The 17,327-nt window shown below is 43.8% G+C and overlaps 1 protein-coding gene across 7 annotated transcripts in view; it reads right to left on the bottom strand.

The window, feature by feature from the left end:
* Window positions 1-1,737: 1,737 nt before the first annotated feature.
* ncor1 (nuclear receptor corepressor 1) overlaps window positions 1,738-17,327 on the bottom strand; it is a 68,272-nt gene continuing 52,682 nt past the window's right edge. For 5 of the 7 annotated variants that reach the window (XM_084073976.1, XM_084073978.1, XM_084073980.1 and 2 more), the window contains 22 exons: window positions 16,496-16,607; window positions 15,333-15,418; window positions 14,958-15,126; window positions 14,737-14,862; window positions 14,568-14,651; window positions 13,324-13,574; window positions 12,684-12,996; window positions 11,029-11,274; window positions 10,582-10,785; window positions 10,020-10,145; window positions 9,144-9,332; window positions 8,756-8,897; window positions 7,949-8,427; window positions 7,686-7,802; window positions 6,755-6,903; window positions 6,408-6,637; window positions 6,149-6,292; window positions 5,468-5,610; window positions 5,208-5,261; window positions 4,776-4,979; window positions 4,428-4,598; window positions 1,738-4,034 (listed from right to left, as the gene is read on the bottom strand). In XM_084073976.1, the coding sequence (XP_083930102.1) occupies window positions 3,835-4,034; window positions 4,428-4,598; window positions 4,776-4,979; window positions 5,208-5,261; window positions 5,468-5,610; window positions 6,149-6,292; window positions 6,408-6,637; window positions 6,755-6,903; window positions 7,686-7,802; window positions 7,949-8,427; window positions 8,756-8,897; window positions 9,144-9,332; window positions 10,020-10,145; window positions 10,582-10,785; window positions 11,029-11,274; window positions 12,684-12,996; window positions 13,324-13,574; window positions 14,568-14,651; window positions 14,737-14,862; window positions 14,958-15,126; window positions 15,333-15,418; window positions 16,496-16,607 (3,939 nt within the window). In that variant the 3' untranslated portion in view covers window positions 1,738-3,834. Of the gene's footprint in view, window positions 4,035-4,427; window positions 4,599-4,775; window positions 4,980-5,207; window positions 5,262-5,467; window positions 5,611-6,148; window positions 6,293-6,407; window positions 6,638-6,754; window positions 6,904-7,685; window positions 7,803-7,948; window positions 8,428-8,755; window positions 8,898-9,143; window positions 9,333-10,019; window positions 10,146-10,581; window positions 10,786-11,028; window positions 11,275-12,683; window positions 12,997-13,323; window positions 13,575-14,567; window positions 14,652-14,727; window positions 14,863-14,957; window positions 15,127-15,332; window positions 15,419-16,495; window positions 16,608-17,327 lie in introns of all 7 variants that reach the window. The other 2 variants (XM_084073977.1, XM_084073979.1) reach the window with 2 other exon arrangements.

Here is a 17,327-nt window from a genome sequence, read left to right as displayed (position 1 = left end):
TAAGTATGCCAACACAGCCACTTGAAAGAGTCTAAACAGTACTCCGATTCTTCTGTTTTCGGCAATGACCAATTTCTCTGGTTTAAAATAAAAGAAATTATGAAAATAGCCTGGCCAACAACTCGCCATTCTTTCTCTGCAGGGTTAACTGAAGTGCGACAGACAGTGGGGGGTTCGCCTGGCTGCTAGAGGATCTCACACATCTATATTGGACAGCAACAGGCAAACCCATGAAAAGTCAGCTAGGGGTGAGGGGTCTATTCCACGAATGTCCAGAGCAAATGGTCCAGGTCCAGGGGCCAGCACCACCTCACACTAAGTTCAAACTTAGCCTAGTTATGGCTTAAATGGCTTTTAAAAAAAACATTTAGACCAAGAAAGTATCTGTCATTTTTTGATTTATTTAGCTATTCAAAAAATATCAGATCTACAAGCTCATTGCGCGGCACCGAGTGCCGCGCTATGAGCTTGTAGATCTGATATTTTTAGAAAAATCGTGAACATTTGTGCACATTTGTAACATTTGTAATATATTTTTGTTCCAGGGACTCGCAGAAGCAAAGATTTGAGTTATATATATCAATTCAAAGATTTGCACTCATTTTCATAATAAATAGCAGATCTACAAGCTCATAGCGCATGAGCTTGTAGATCTGCTATTTTTGAATAGCCAAAGAAATCTAAAATGACAGATGCATCCCCAGATTGAATGGGTTAAGCTATAACTAGGCTAAATTTGTGTAAGGTGGTGCAACTGGCCCCTGGTCCAGAGCATTTAATGAGAACTCACCAACGCTCTGGACCAGGGCTAGGTCTTGTTCAGACTCTTTTCAATAATAATTCAATATGTAGGCCTATTTGCACATTTTTATTTTATTTTGTCAAAGTCAATGTTGGAGCGTCACACTATTTACAGGGTAGAGAACAACAGGACATATTAAGGACATTAATATCGCTGTGTATTACAATAGACATGGCAGTAGCCTCAGCGGTCCACTAGAGGGTGTCGTTGTCCATGTTCTGACGCACTCGACTTGCCAGATGTGCGTGATATAAGTGATATAACAGTTGAAGTAGCCTATCTGTCTTATATTATATAATCTTTCCTACGAACAAGGTATGTTAGCCTAATACATATTTCTCTCAACACCTGTGCATGCTACTTTGAAAAGTGCTCACAAATTGAGCACTATTAAATAAAAGTGGCACACATACCATGCAACCTGCATACTGTACCTACCCCACACACACACACACACACGAAGATGGGTTTCAGGTGACAGTCACTTTATGCTGTAAAGAACATTTGGACACTCCATCCTAACATAATTATAACTGATGACCTACATACTGTAGATAGCTAGCCCAGTTATGTAGCAGCGATAAGCTGCTGACAATAACATTATGATCCCATGTAGATCAACACATGAGATTATGATGGAGGCTATGTCTCTGGTTGGGGCTATTCCGTACTATAAATAAATGCATGACAAACAGGGGTAAATGATCAGGAAGGATTCCTTGGTAAACATCTGCAACATACTCACCCAGGCATTGTCACCTGCAACTAACCACCATTCTCTGATGATCCCATCCATGTCGTCACTCCTATAACTTCTCCACTAGTTCCAGTGTCCTGAAAGGAAAGGCAGTCACTTGTATATCTGTGCATGTGCCATGGATGTATGGTGAAACAGCCTTAAACAGAATCTAAAGCAGACAAACATTAAAAACACATTTTCAGAGGTGGAGAACTGATCCACTTTATTTGATTGGTCTGAACTCTTGTAATAGACTACTAAGAGACATTGTGCGATACAAACATTGCATTTCAACATCATAGGATACATGGGTTTTCAAGTCTCGATTTCAAAAAGACAAAAAGAAAAAAAAGTCACCACTGTGTGTTTGATAGAGAGCTGAAAAGGTGCTCTAATTCTTTTTCGGCTTCATTTCTGTTTTTAGATTCAAGTTTGTAAACTTTTTTTGTCACTGCCATTGTAAACACATAACATCCCATAGAAACAGGATGAATAACATTGATGTTGAAAAATCTTAACATGAACTATGACAAAACTATTCATAATCAAAACGGAAAGGAAATATCAAGTTTTGATTTGTTATTTAAGTAACCAAAAACAGGGTATGGGTTGACAGAGCTTAAAAGGACTTGCAAAGAAACATTATTCATTTTTAATTTTGACCTAGTATATTTCCAAAGTGTCATACCTGCTGATAAAAAATGGTTGCGATCAATCCAGGATATAATAAAAGCAGATGTCAGAGGTCATAATATTGAATAAGCCGTGACAGCGAGCTCCAAAACATTTAATTGTACCATACACAAAAATTCAGACTGCGATGCAAGAGTCATGAAGAAATTATGTACCAGTTACAAGAGAAGACGGGAACTAAAAAATGTCCAGATTTCCATGAGTGGTGGGAAAAGTTAAAGCACATCTCAATATACTCCTGTGCTGGAGACTGAATAAGTTACACAACAGATAGTATGCTTTTGTTGTCAAAAGCTACAAAGCAAAAAAGCAAAAAGTGCAACAATGGTGCAGACCATTCTTTATGTTTGGTTAGTTTTGTCTTTTTGTCTAACGGCAAGACAAATTACACTGAGTTCAGATTTCTGTAAGGACAGTATAAAAAGGGACTACAGAAAACAAACAAATACAAACATCAACGTATATCTCTGAGAAAATTAGTTAAAGCTGCCTTCTTTCTCAAGCCACAAGGCATGGGAAAATCTCTCTCAAGAAAAAAAAAAAAGTTCCTGACATACTTTTTAGTTACCATGATGACATTGCAGAGCACATCGTTCCGTGCATGTTGGAAACCATAGAGACAGCTATAGGTGAGATTGTGCTATACCTTAACACCATGGTCATCTTTATTGAAAAGGAAAAAAATGGCTCAATTTCATAATTCAGATCAACATGGGGCCCAGAAGTAGTCATAAGAACATCATCTTCGGCAAAATTAAGCTTATAACAGACTTTTCACCTATCTGCTCCGACACCAGTGTTCTCAACTTGTTCCAAAGACATTTTTCTGTCTAGAATGGGGGTGACACAACCTTCCTCTACGATATTGTTACAATCCATGCATCGTCTCTACAACTGCAGAGACAGGCATCAAATGACAATGTTACATGAAATGTTAGCATGTGTGTTTGTTTCATTCACTAATTTCCACAATGTTCAGGCTCTGGTGGTGTTTGGTGGATGGCGGGTTTACAATTCTGTGCTCCACTCACCGTCAAGTAGGGTCTCTCTTAGCTTCAGTATAGTAAAAGATGGGGGGTGTTCAGAGATGGACAGGAAGGGACTAACTGTGATATTAAAGTTTTATACCCCTCCTCTTCCATTTTAAAGTGGATCAATTTAAAAGCAACATTACAATAAGAAGTAATCAAGTTAAGAAAACACTGCAAAAAGTTACTCTATTTACATACAATGATTTTCTTAGACAATGGTTTTCTTTACAGAAGTCAAACAAAATTCTGAAATTGTCTCTTATGTCATTTGCCTTTTTACATAAAAGTTCTTCATCTTTATTACAGCTCATGTACTCTATTTCCCCCTCCCACAACAAGCAGGGTCAAAGGAAGTCCGTTCTGGAGGGTCCAGCCTGTCACACAAGTTGCAGCTTTTCTTCCAGCAAATCAGCCAAGGGGGTGCCATAGCACCAAAAATGGGACCCCACCCCCTTCCCCCCCGCATCCTACACTCACCAGCAAGTGAGGTTAATTCTAGGGAAATGGGAGTGGTGCACGACAGCGTTAATGTAGGCTTCTTCTCTGGTATGGGACTCTCGCTGCAGGGATCAGTCATCGCTGTCTGAAAGTGTCTCATACTGCTCCGACAGGAGAGGCTCCCTCTCCCAGACCCGCTGCTGTGGCCCCGGAGCCCCCGCTGGAGGTGGAGGCTGCTGTTGGCTCTGTATGGTGGGCGATGCTATTGAGGTGGGCGGGGTGCTGCTCAGCATGCGCATGGTCAGAGGATTGTAGGGGAACTGCATGGAGCCTGGGGGGAAGCAAGTTATTATTAATAATAATGATAGCAATTATAAGAGTACGGTATTTACGGTATAGAGCAACTCAATACAAGACACAACCTAATGACCTTCTTCCAGACAACTGATGGACTTGTGCCATGGAATGAGGCCATTGTGAGAACAGGTCTACTTATCCTAGTTAACCAACATGTGTCAATTATTTCTGTGCATTCTCTTTTTTATTCAGGTCTATATTTAGTTTTCTTATATACTATTTAACAAACCTGACACAGATGCGTAAAGTGTAATCTGGCCTAGAATGTAGCTCAAGGTGCTTTATACTATCATGAACATGAGCATGTGCTATTGGTAGCATAAAGTGTACATTGCGGACACTGTGGCAGTTTAAGTGCACATGTTACCTGTGGATGAGGGCCGGTCCTCCCAGGCCCAGGTTTGGGCCTGTCTGTGGTAATCTCCCTCCGAGTGGACAGACGACACTGACGAGGGCCGCTCGCTGCCCACATATGCCTGACCCAGGTTAGGCGACTTGGATTTCCGGCTGTTGGCTTTGCTCTGAAGTTTCTGCTTGCCTGTATTCCCAACAGACAGAACCCAGGACTGTCAGCAATGCATGTTGAATATGTGATCGAGCTGATCACACATATGAGGATCTCCTGAGACTGTGGTGGTGTGTGTGTTTTGTACCTTTGATTGATTTTACTGACAACATTTTTAAATTGCAGCAGTACAACGAGTTAAAACCTTACCTATACCAGGCGACGGGCTGGCCTCCTGACGTGCCTCGTTTCCTGCACAGGATGTGTTGTTGTTGCCAGGCTGAGACCCTGCTACTCCCTGGTGGTCATCCTGCCTCTCCTCCAAGTTGCCCATCAGAGCCTTGCGGATGATGTCCTCCAGGCCCAGGTTACTGGCTGGGTCAGCGAAGGAGTGATTCCTGGGATTAATGTTGCCTGCAGATCACAAAACGAAAAAGGGACAAGCGAGAGAACACATGAGGGGAGGGAGAAGTTTAGAATCATTAACAATGATATATATCTTTTTGGCAGTTTCTAAACTGTGGTCTGTATGATGTTATTTTGATTGGAAAGCACTTTGGGTAAACTTCTGTCGTTTTGAAATGTGCTATACAAATAAAGATGACTTGACTGGACTTGAGTAAACTGTGCATGACTGCTTACCTGAACTGGTAACAGCAGGCAAGTTGAAGATCTCTGTGCCTGGCTGTGCATTTCCTGAAAGACATAATTATCATCACAAAATAAAGCAGAGAATTGGAGGGTGGGTGCAATTGCCACTAATTAACCATATCCCTGTAAAAAAAAAGAAGATACAAAGAAGCGGGGGAAAATGCCAGGGTTAGTGTGCTCCTCTTACATGCAAACATGACATCAAATGATGCGTGCGGTTTAGTTGAAAAGAAAAGAAGAGACCCACTTACCAACATCAGAATCACCAACACCAGAAGAGTTCAACTTACGGAAGATCTCCTGCTTTTTGATTTGCACCATTGGGGAGGTGCTCTCCAGCTTGGTGAAGAAGGAGGGCAGGTAGCTGATGTTCCCTGGGGAGCGCGAATCACCCCTGATAGCAGAACGTAAAGGGTGTCGAGAGTTAAGAGTCTACACATGATACATGTCTGTACCAAATGTTTTACATGTAGGTGAAACTGTAAAGTAGGGCTTCAACTTTGAAATTAAGCCATTCTGACCCACCCATTTTGAGACCCATAAAATATGTAATTTTTCACGACTGATGAATATGTGTGCAAAGTTGCACCACTTTTTGAACATGTCTAGGCTTTCAAAAAAATGGGTTTAAATAATGGAATTCCTTGCATTTCAACAGGACTTCGCACTGGTCCAGTGCTCAGTCCCTAATAATTCCTTGCATTTCAATAGGGCTTCGTTTTTTCACCTTTATAAAGCAGGGTTTACAAAGTGCTTTACAAAATAAAAGAATACACTAAAACACAGAACACAAAATGTTAGCGGCAACGACAAAAACAGGTCTTGGATTGCATCATAACCTGACTACTTTCTGAAATGAATGCTACTAAACCTGTACAAGCAAGATATTTAAGTTGAGTAACATGAAAATCCATACTGTGCAGCTCCTTTACCTGATCTCAGGGTTGTCCGCCTCTCTCCTCTGGGATGACGGTCCACCAGCCTCCTGTTTATCCATACCCTGGTAACTCTGGGGAGGGGAGATGGGTTCATAGCTCTCCATTGGCCTGCCTCCACGCTCGGGAGACTTTCCTGGCCTGGAATTATGGAGAAGAGATATAGGGGGACACGGATAAAGAAATGTTACATGAGTGAGATAAATCTGCTGACTTCTTGGATTTATTTCTGCAGGCAACTGGCATGTTAACATACCTGGCCCTGGACTTATCAGGGATGTTCTCCGGTGATACTCTGCTGGAGGGTCTCTGATGGAGTGGAGCCTGGGCCTGATTCTCTGGGCTGTAGCGGCTGGGAAACTTGGCCCGGCCTGCCGTGGACACAGGGGCCATCACGTTCTGGAATGTGTTACTAGCAGAGGAGGAGGAGGAGCTGGAGACGAGAGGAGGGTCCTGATTCCGGGCAAAGTCCTGGGTTATGATGTGCTGTGTGACAAATGCAGATGGACAAAAAAAAGCATCAACAAACAATTTAGTAAACATTCTGAGTGATTTCAGAACATACAGCCACGTTACTGTGCCTCGTGTGCAAGTCACACTTACCGAGATGTGGTCTGCTAAGGTCATGACCCGGTGGGTCTTGGGAACCTGTGAGTAGCCGTCCTGCTGGGAGGAGGAGGGGGGCTGCTGGGGCATCGGTTGTGGTGGCTCTCCTGGCGGTCGGTAGCGGCTCATGTCAAAGGGACGCATGCCTGGAGGGTAAAGACCAAAGAAAGTTTCAGGCAGGTGAAGGCATCCAGGTGGCACAGGGGTAAAGTTCCTGCCCACCACACTGTGGACTGGGTTCGATTTCTCCATGGTGCCTCCCGGTTGATTGGGTGCACCAATTAACGCAATTGTCCACGTTCACATGTGGGAAGCCGGCAGGGGAGGGCGTTTTCTGTCACTGCACTAGCAACCCCTACAGATTGTACAGACCCTGTTTAGCAGGGAGCAGAACTGGGGGGGATAGCATGTTCCTCTGCACACGTTAAATCCTCCCCAGTGGAATTCCTTATTGTCAGGTGACAAGTAACGGTTGGTGACTATGTCTATCGGAGGATTGGTTGTCTATACCCCGAACTATAGGTTGGCAGTGGCAGGGACTATGGGGGAATTACTAAATTTGGGAAGAAAATCAAAAAACAGCTGATCCAAATGTGTTTTTTCTAAATTGTGTGCTGATGGTAACTGAAGTGAATCCATGGGCAGCTGACGGAAATAGCTTTGCAGCAGGTCTGGTGAGGTCTCTTGTAGCAAGTTGATACGTCTGTTTCACTACCAACCTAAAATTATCTTACATACCATCGGGTCTTCTCAGCTGACTATTCCAGCTCTTTTGCATTCAAAGTAGAGTAACTTAAGTAGATTTGAAGTAGAGAATGGTCAAACAATTTAAGCCTCATACTAATTCATAAACCAAATATTCACTGAAAAGCCCAGAAGGAGGTTAATTAAACTATAGTAGTAACTTGGCAGGGCCTAGTGTTCTCACCTGCTGCCTGCTGTTGTCTATCCTCTGGCTTGTCCTGTTGTGGTTGCACTGGAGAACTGGCGGGGCTGATGACCTCAATTGCTCCTCCACTGGGGTTCTCATACCGATTCGATGACACTGCAGGACACAGATGGAAATGCAAGTTACCAACAACGGTAACAACAACGTTCAGAAAAGATTAAAGGAAACTATTAAACAGTCCCAAGGTCTACTGTGTGTACAGTACTGATGATGCAAGCCAAGCTATTGCTATTGCAACTTACAACTGCTAGAAGAGTCAGAACTCTGGGAGCCTCTCTCTCGGGAGTCTTTGTCCGAGGCAATTTGCCGCGTGATGATGACATCGATGAAATTAGCAGCCGTTATGGTGGTCTTTCCGCGGGTGCGAAGCTCCTCTTCGATCCGCGACTTGGTTTGGGGGACCTTGTCCTTGCTCCCCATGCCAGGACCCTCGGCATATGCCGGGTGCGGCTTACCCCCTGGCAGAGACATGGCACTGTAGGGAGACTGCATGGAGCGCCTGTCTACCTCCTGCTGCTGCTGCTCACCGAGGCCAGCTGCTCGCCGAGCCACCGATGATGACGATGAGGATGACACGTCATCCTCGCGATCATGTTTACCCTCCTTCACCTTAGAAACGTCCATCTGTGGGGCAGAGGCCGCAGCGTCTACCAAGGCAGCCAGGGCGTCAGCTGCGGTGCTGTAGCGAGAATTGGCCTGGGCTGCTGACGTTGAAGGCGGCCTGGAGAAAGAAACGGGTTCAAGAGAAATTGGTGGTGTCAGCCACGTTCCTTTGTTTGTATTATTCTATTTGTGCTGCCGTGGAGCATTCCAAAAAAATGTAGCCTTGATAGCATTAAGTGAACTTAGAAATATGTTGAATTAGTGAAAGACAGGTGATTTGTCTGTATAACACATCTACAGACTACAAGGTGGAGTAAAGAAGAAACTGCTGACTCATTACCACAAGTATTAAGGTACAAACTCAAATAAATAAACAATCACCAAAAATGTATAGTTAATTGTATTTTTTTCCCCTCTTTCTAGGGTTAGAGTATGTTTAGACTTACATGAGAGCAGTGATGACACTCTTGCTATTAGTGCCTTGGAAGATACTGGGCCGCTGCTGCACGACCCCTTCCTGTGACCTCACAGAGGGGGAGGGGGAACGTAGATACCCTCGGCTCCCTGGCCTGCCTGGCTGCTCTGGACCTGAATGACATACAGTGTTGACTTCGGCAAGAATCAAAGACATGTATAACACATCACATTTGGAACGGTTCAAAATGTCATTACTATAGTATATTACTATATTACTACTGTATAATATACTAGCAGCAGTATAGTGCTATTAATATTAAAGTACGTTTCATTTCAAATACGTGTTGCAAGCAAGAAGTTCATTATTTTCATTATGAAAATAATGTCCCAAGTATCATTAGTACAACGCAAGCTCACCTCCACGAATGTATTCATTTGCAGCAGCCGCCACTGCACGCTCCCGCTCTCTCTCTCTATGCTCACGTTCCCTCTCTCTGTGTTCCCGCTCTCTCTCCCTTTCCCTGTCCTTCTCCCGCTGCTCACGCTCCCTCTCTCGTTCCCGCTCAACATTGGCGGCAGCGGTGGCTGCCATGTGGGCTTGGTGGCCTGTCAACACAAAGACGGACATAACAGACAGACAGACACACACACACACACACACACACACAAACACAAACACAAACACAGAGAAAGGGTTCACATGCGCTCCAAACATGGGATCCTCAACAGCGGGTGGGAGGGTGGGCTTTCAGACGGCTTTAAATACACAGTGTCATGAAATAGTCTCTCACCGTGATGCCGAACACCAGCTTCTTTGTGAAGTTACAGAGCGTCCCAACAATATCACTCTCTGTGATTACCATTTCAGAGGCGTTTCATCAGTGCAAAAATAGGTCCTACAGTATAACCATGCTGCTAAATGTTTTTAACTATGCTACCTATAAAGTTGAATGAAGGAGCATGTGTAGCTTCAAATTCAACGTTGGGTTTGGCTGATCACTCACATCATGCTCCTGAATTTCTTTTCTGCGTGCTCCCAATATTTTTCAGTTTAGGAGCACATGTTCTCCTTAGCAAAAACAAAAACAATAGGAGAGGCCTGTCAGTGGCCATTTTGTGAGAGATCTTCTCCCGACGTTTGTAGATTGAGGCATCATTCAAATGGCATTTGAATGCTTGCGGACAGGCAGCACCCACTCTCAGACCTCAGGGCAGTGCAGGGCAGCGTGCTTAAGAGGGTTGGTCAGGGAAAGATAAGGGAACAGTAGGGAGGGGGAAGGGAGGGGTCCTCACCTGGAGATATGGAAGCTGGGTTGAAAGCCCTAGGAGGGAAAGGGTTCTGAGCTCCAGGGAGGTAGGCTGTTCCCCCAGGGTGAGGCAACAGGATAGTTGGAGGCATCTGGGCTAGATCAATAATTCCTTTTACAGACAGAAGCAAAGGGCCAACGGTGAACAACAAGAACCAATCCATCAATTTATGAACACCGTTTATACTTATCTGTAACCCATCACCATGATCTGTTAGTGCTCCCAATTACAGATTTGTGAGTAAGCAACGAGGGCTGCAAAGACAGTGGAATAACGGTCACCTTGTAAGAGGGGACCAACTGAGCAAATATACGTTTGTGTGACCAAACCCAATCGATTAATTGAGTATTAGCCGAATCAGTTGCAGCCCCCCGAGAATATCAAACAAATCAACAAATTTGTCGGGGTCATTTGCTTCTGAGCGTCTGGAAAAGGTAGCCACTACTTTAAAAGCACACAAGTCTGATACTACAGCCCCTCCTGCCCGATGGCCTCTCTCCTGTCTGCGGCAGCAGGTCAGGGAGGTTCAGCAGGCAGAGAACCGTACCTCGAGCTCCGGCTGGGTAAGAGATAGCGATGGGTTGTTCCCGTGGCGACATGCCCCTGGCCAGGTCAGGCCTCGGGATGACTTGCATCTGCTGGGAGGTGATGTAATCATTGAGGATCGTCTGTCGTGTGTTCTCCATGGTATGCAGCTGGTAGGTGTTGTGGTAGCCTGTTGGAGACGGCTGCCTGAGGAACATGTAAGCCGCTGTAGAGGAAAAGGGCAAAAAACAAGGCCCAACATCAAGAACATGAACAAAATGTTCAGATACTGATCGCTACTGCTGACGTCAATTGCTGCAGAAACAACTGGACACACAGTGCCTATGGATTAGTTGGGCTGATCTGCCCTCGTTTCATTTACTGAGGATCTGGCCTATTTTTGTTGCTGGTGGATGTGTGTGTCAGTGGAGACTGAGTGTAAAGTTGTGGTTAGGTTTGAGTGCAGTACCAGGATCCAGGACTCTGTGGAAGGCCAGAGCAGGGTCCAGGTGCGGGGGCAAATGAGCTCTGTACACTTCTCCGGGGCCAACAGACCGATGGTGGCCCTGGTGGGGGTCGAAGGGGCTGTGAGAGGCCATGGGGTGATTGGGGTCAGCCCCTGACACTGGGGACTTGGCTGGGACGTTGTCCCTCTGAGTTGGAGTCATGGCATTCTTCCTATCATGTGGAGAAGGCTTCCCAGAGCTGATGCCACCTTCAAAGAGATGAACACAAGAGTACAAATGTTATCACGACATTGCATGAAACATTGAGGTACAACTCAATGCACCCAAAGCAATCGATTACAGCATACAACTGGCAAAGAAAAAAATCACGTTAAGCTGAGTTCAAGTTAGAGTTATTTACATATTTATAATTGACTATTGGATGTTTATCTACAACTATGCAGGATATTTGTATTTGAAAATGTAATTTTATGCGATCATAACATTATTGATTTTTATAGACAACTACATGCCTCCTCCAATACACATGGAGTCATCAGCCACTTCTGTTCACCTGACCGTGTGGAGTTTCATCGGAAGAGTGTAAAACATGTCTGGAGGTTCATGTTATCTTCCCCAGTTTACCTTCCTGCTGAACTAGGCCAACAAATCAGTCTATGGTTCGATTTATAAAAAATACAGATGGGAGGGCCATTTTCTTACCCACTTAAGGTAGCCGATCTACAAGCTCACAACGTGTCGCATTGTGAGATTGAAGGTCTGATATTTGAGATAATTTTTAACTTGAGATGAAATGAAAAAAGAATTGACAAATTTGCCAAAAGTATGAATGCCAGGTTAATGTGGTTCATGCAAATGATTAATTAAACTGCTGAATTGTGATATTATAAAACATGAATATCAAACTTATGTACATTTCCCAAAAAGGAAATGATGTATTTAATTGCTCTGAATCTGATCAGAAGCAGGGATAAAACGCATGGTCACCGGCAATAAAAATGAATGACCGGAGGGATATCAAAAGCACAGGCATGGATTCCCCCACACACTCTCTGAATCAGTCTCTAATACTTCACTCAAGGACAATCTCCAAGCTCTCATTGTTAAAACTGGGCCGAAACAATTAGGAAATTAAATTAAAAAAACTGATTGCAGGAACCAATCGAAAGTCTTTTGGGTAGCCCTTCATACTGGGGTGGTGTGAACATGATTGGTTGTCAAAGCAGTAGGCATAGGTTTGTTTGCGGCTGTTCTCACTGCCATTCTAGCAACTACCTTACATTTAAGAAATCCTGATTTAAATCTCAGATGTTCTAATATTGCAAGACCAACCACTAGGTGTCACTAGTACAGGAAGAAGGACAATCCCCTGCTGGCTTCCCACTTGCAAAACACCACCAACTGTGTTTGTTGGAGTGCCTCACAACTGCTCACCACGCAGGAGGCACCATCACCCCTGGGCCTCACTGACGTGGTGGGCGAATGTTCCTCTATGCTGCCCAACGCCCTTTGGGTCCACCTCCAATTTATAAATATGAAATTATTTGACCAAGTTAAAACTTTGATGCTCAATATCTCTGAAGAACACTGAATGGAGATGGAACTCTATAATTCTAAGGCAGTGATTTGTTGCATGATGATGGTTTATGAATCTTACCCTCTGGAGCCCGTCCCAGCATGGGCGATCCTCTGTTTGTGGAATAGTTGACAGGGGTTCTGCGAGCGTTGGCGTCCTCATACATGCCAGGGCTGAGCTGTGACCTGGCAGCCTCCTGGTGCGTAGAACGCAGTACAGAAGCGGTGGAATTGACCACGGAGGTGTGGCGCACACGTTCTGCCGCTGCCTTGCTCTCCTCATACTTCGCTCTTTCCATGGCCTCTAGCTGGGGCATAGTGTGAGGCAGCTTATTGGGACTGGTTATCAAAGACTTGACGTTGTGCTTCAAAGCAGGTTGGTTCAGGGGATGGATCTGAGGAACAGAGTTGAAGTACAATTTTTAGGTACTTTTACCTTACTCTGTATGTACTCCGTATGTACATTTTTCAACAATGTACATTGTATACTTCTACTCTACCACATCTCAGAGGCAAATATTGTACTTTTTACTCCACTACAATTGTTTTAAAACTTAAGTGACAAGTTACTTTGCAGAGTTTGATTATTATTACAAAACATACATTAATCCACATGTTATAATGAATACAAGACTTTCACTCTAGAATATTTCTAAATTGTAGTATTGCTATTTTTCTTAAGTAAAAAATCGTAGTACTTCTTCCACCCCTGCCTGTCTTACCTGAGACATAGAACCCTCCATAACCCTCCGGTCAGACATGTCTGGTGTTTTGCGGCTGTCCTGGCTGGATTGTTCTTGTCGTGGGATCTCGTGAATGGAACGGCCCATCTCTTTGATTGTGTTCACTCCTTCATATGGCTTACCCTTGCCAATACCCCCTTCAAAAGAACGGATAGGTGGGCTCTCCCGCTTGATCTGTTTCCCATATTTTATGCTATCCTCATAGGCTTCTGCTGAAGTCCTGGGCGTCCCTGTAGAAAAACCCAGAATGTAGTATGTATGTTATTCAAGGATATTGTGATATTTTCCCTGTACTGCATATTGTGATGATGATATCAATCATGATATCTACACACAACCTTTTTAATACATTTAAAATACCTAAAATATTGTTAAAGCTGCAATCCAGGACTTATTTTTATGAATAGAATGCCATTTTGTCCACGCTATAATGTATGAGTATGTTATACCATTGGTTCTCAAAGTGGGGTCCGGGGACCCCCAGGGGTACTTGAGGGGGTTCCAGGGGGTACCCAGCTAAATGATGGACAGGAACCAAATGGACCCTTATGGGTCTGTAACTCTGAGAGTGTACAAATGCCAATACATTTGTACACTCTCAGAGTTAGATTAACATTGATTTTACAATATGAATTGGGGCCCCACAGATAGAAATGCCATTAAATGGGGGTCCATAGCCCTAATGCATGTCAAACTGGGGGTCCTTGAAATTAAAATGGTTGAGAATCACTGCTATAGAGCCGTAAAAATCTTCTCTTATGGGGGTCCCTGGCTTATCTTTTCAAATGGGGGTCCGCGGGCTAATAAGTGTCAATTTGGGGGTCCTTGACATGAAAAAGTTTGAGAACCAATGTGTTATACAATGTAACTAGCACATTTGCAATGGATGGTCTCCCTACACTTCCACTGAGAAATGTAAACCCTGGTATCGGGTAGGACACCAACTGGTTGACAATGTCAATATAGTTACAGTATTTGAAGCAGATGGCACACCAGCTTGGACACTAGATATGTATTGCTGTTCCGACATCATTAGAATTACCTCTCTCTCTGTCACGAGAGGGAGGCAACAGACAAAGCTTAGGGATTAGCTTTACATTATTATTAATTGTATAAAACTAATATCCCAACATTATAAATACAATAGAGGTGTCCAATAAGGCTGCACATTGTGCAGCCTTATTGGACACCTGTATCAACAGTGAACTTTAGAATGTAGGTACCTTGCATGATGGATCCGGTCATCAGCGGCCTCTCCTTAGAATCTCCATGAACACCTTCTCTAGGCAAGGCTCTGCTAATCAAGCCTGTGAAAAAGAGCAACACTGTCACTCATCTTTTAAAGAATGCACAGAGCAATGCATATATAAGCTCACAATCAACAAAACATACCCTCGAATGGAGCACCCTCCCTGCCAGGATGTCCCCTAGCCATGGGTCCTTCCACCATGTCATAGGTGCGTTTCAGTTCATGGCCCGTTCTGGGACTGCGGGTGGCTTCCCTGGGATTTTTGATAGCTTTTGGAGAAATATAATATGCATGAATATTAATGTTCCCTGTTCATGGACTAGCTAAAGATATGTTAATATTTGAATAATCACACAGAATCTACCGTCATAGGAGAGGATGTGGCCACTCTTGCCCTCGTAGATGACATGACCCTTGGCCAGCTGCTCTCCCCTGGCCTTGTCTGGGTTGCTCAGGTCCTCTGTGGCCAACTTGGTGATTGTGCCCTTGAGGAGGTCAGCAGCAATGCTGGACTGAGGCAGGGCTGGCGTGCCCTGTTAAAGCAAGAGCAAGAGTTGTGAGAAACAGACAAACCAAAAACATAACATCCATACACATGACCAATACTGTCATACTGTTTCTACACATCCAGCCAGTGGCAGTCAGGTGCATTGAGTCATGCATATCTTTTACTACAGATGTGTTTTGCATGTCTGCATGTCCCATTCCACTCAAAAGATCCTCAAAATATATTCATTACCTGAGTGATTGATCCTCTGAAAGCTAGACCCTCACCCATCTTGGCAGGGTTGCCTCTCCCATCCTGTATGGGTGGCAATGGGCCTCCTGGTGAAATAAAGAGCGAGACATGAGGAGATTGGTTTGTGTGGACACTGGATAGTGTCTGTGGGGAGGGGCGGGGGGGCATTTGTGGTAGGAACTCCAGGGTGTGAGAGGCCAGAGACTGTCGGTGGTGGTGGTGGTAGTTATGTAGAAACCCCAGACTGAAGAGGGATGGCTTTTGGTTGGGCCTAACTTGAGGGACTCTCTCATCCTACACCAGCCTGCCACATTCTGTCAGGTCTGTGTAAACAGAGCAAGGAGGCCAATTCGCTGCTGCAAAACTCTATGGAAGGGTCTATCCCTCAACTGTTCTGTGATGGCAGACGTATCATTGCCTGAGCTGCAGAAATCTTTGATTTAGCAACTAAAGTGTCATTCAGAGGCAATTCTTCCTTTAGTTGTGAAGGGGAAATAAGTCATCCAGTCAGCCATACATCCAGTACTAATTAGCTGTCGAAGAATGTAATCACACGTGAATTCACCCAGTGTTGAATGTAAAAAGCTGTGAATCCACAAACTTTGGCCACAAATTAATTGAGAAAGCAGAAACAGAAAAAGCTCCTTGATGACATGTACATTAGGGTCTTGATTGTACCAGCATTTAGACAGATCCATTATGAATCAATTGGATTAACCAATTTAATTAAATCATGTAACTCAATCTCACTCTTTGTCAATGACAACGCAACTGTATGGGGGCAATGGTGAGTGGAGTATTGCGATAATTAATTTACAGTTTAGGCATTTAGCAGATCCACAGTGACTTACAAAGTGCAAGGTCAGAGTAAGTGGAATGAACCCCAGTCAACAAACAATAGGCTAAACGCTAACTAGAGAGCTAGAAAACAAGTATGCACCACTAAGTGACTAGGACAGCTGGTTGGTAGACTTCAAACCTAGCTTCTGTCTAAATAACAAACCGGTACTATCTACAGTATTATATTAGATATTCCCAAACAGTGTGCCTTGGGATTTTGTGACAATCCCCCCCACACACCCCCACACACACACACACACACACACACACCCCCCCCCAACTTTGAACTGAATGATGACAAAAGTAATTGTTAGCAGTCTTACCGGGCTTGCTGGGATCCTGCTGTCGGGGCAGACCCAGCGATATTGAACCCACATTGCCTTTTGTCCCCTCTGGGCCATAGGCAGCGTGTGGTAGGTACGTGCCAGGAGTTCCCTGGAACAGCACAAACCAAGAGGTTAGAATAAAAAGGCAGGATTGCAAGGACTGCATACAAACAAGAAAGCTGGACAAAGAGATGTTAAAAAGGTACTGGTGCCATAATAGGTGCATATTATTGGTGTGTCACCAAATTGATGTTTTACAATATCTAACTAAATGATCAGTAACAGTACAGCATTGTAGCAGTTGTTAACAGGCAATGAAATTAATGGTTTAACCCATTGAGACCTGAAGCCGATTCTACATGTCTCCTTAATCTCAACAGTATTCTCAAAAACGTATGTTTCTATATCAGTGGTAAGGACCCCTAAAATTATATGTATTTGGCCGCGGACCCCCATCAAAATATTTTGTTCCAGGGACCCCCCAGAAGCAAACATTTGAGTTAAAAATGTTCGCTTTAAAAATATATATATTCAAAGATTTGCACACATTTTCACGAATTTTCAAAAATAGCAGATCTACAAGCTCGTAGATCTGTGCCGCGCTATGAGCTTGTACATCTGCTATTGATCTATCTGATCTATCTGCTAATAGCCCAAAGTGTAAAATAATAATAATAATGTAAATAATTTTAGCTCAAATCTAAAAAATGACACAGTTCCAGGTCTTAATGGGTTAAGAGGGCTCTTCTGTTTATATAAGTAGAGTAGCTATCTCTACACAAATTAATCAAATAGAAAATAGTTAATATAGGTAGTAAAAGGGTAGTAA

The sequence above is a fragment of the Gymnoscopelus microlampas genome (genome assembly GCF_963454915.1).
Source record: "Gymnoscopelus microlampas genome assembly, chromosome: 12".
Lineage (NCBI taxonomy): Eukaryota > Metazoa > Chordata > Actinopteri > Myctophiformes > Myctophidae > Gymnoscopelus > Gymnoscopelus microlampas.
This window is presented reverse-complemented; position numbering and strand designations above follow the sequence as displayed.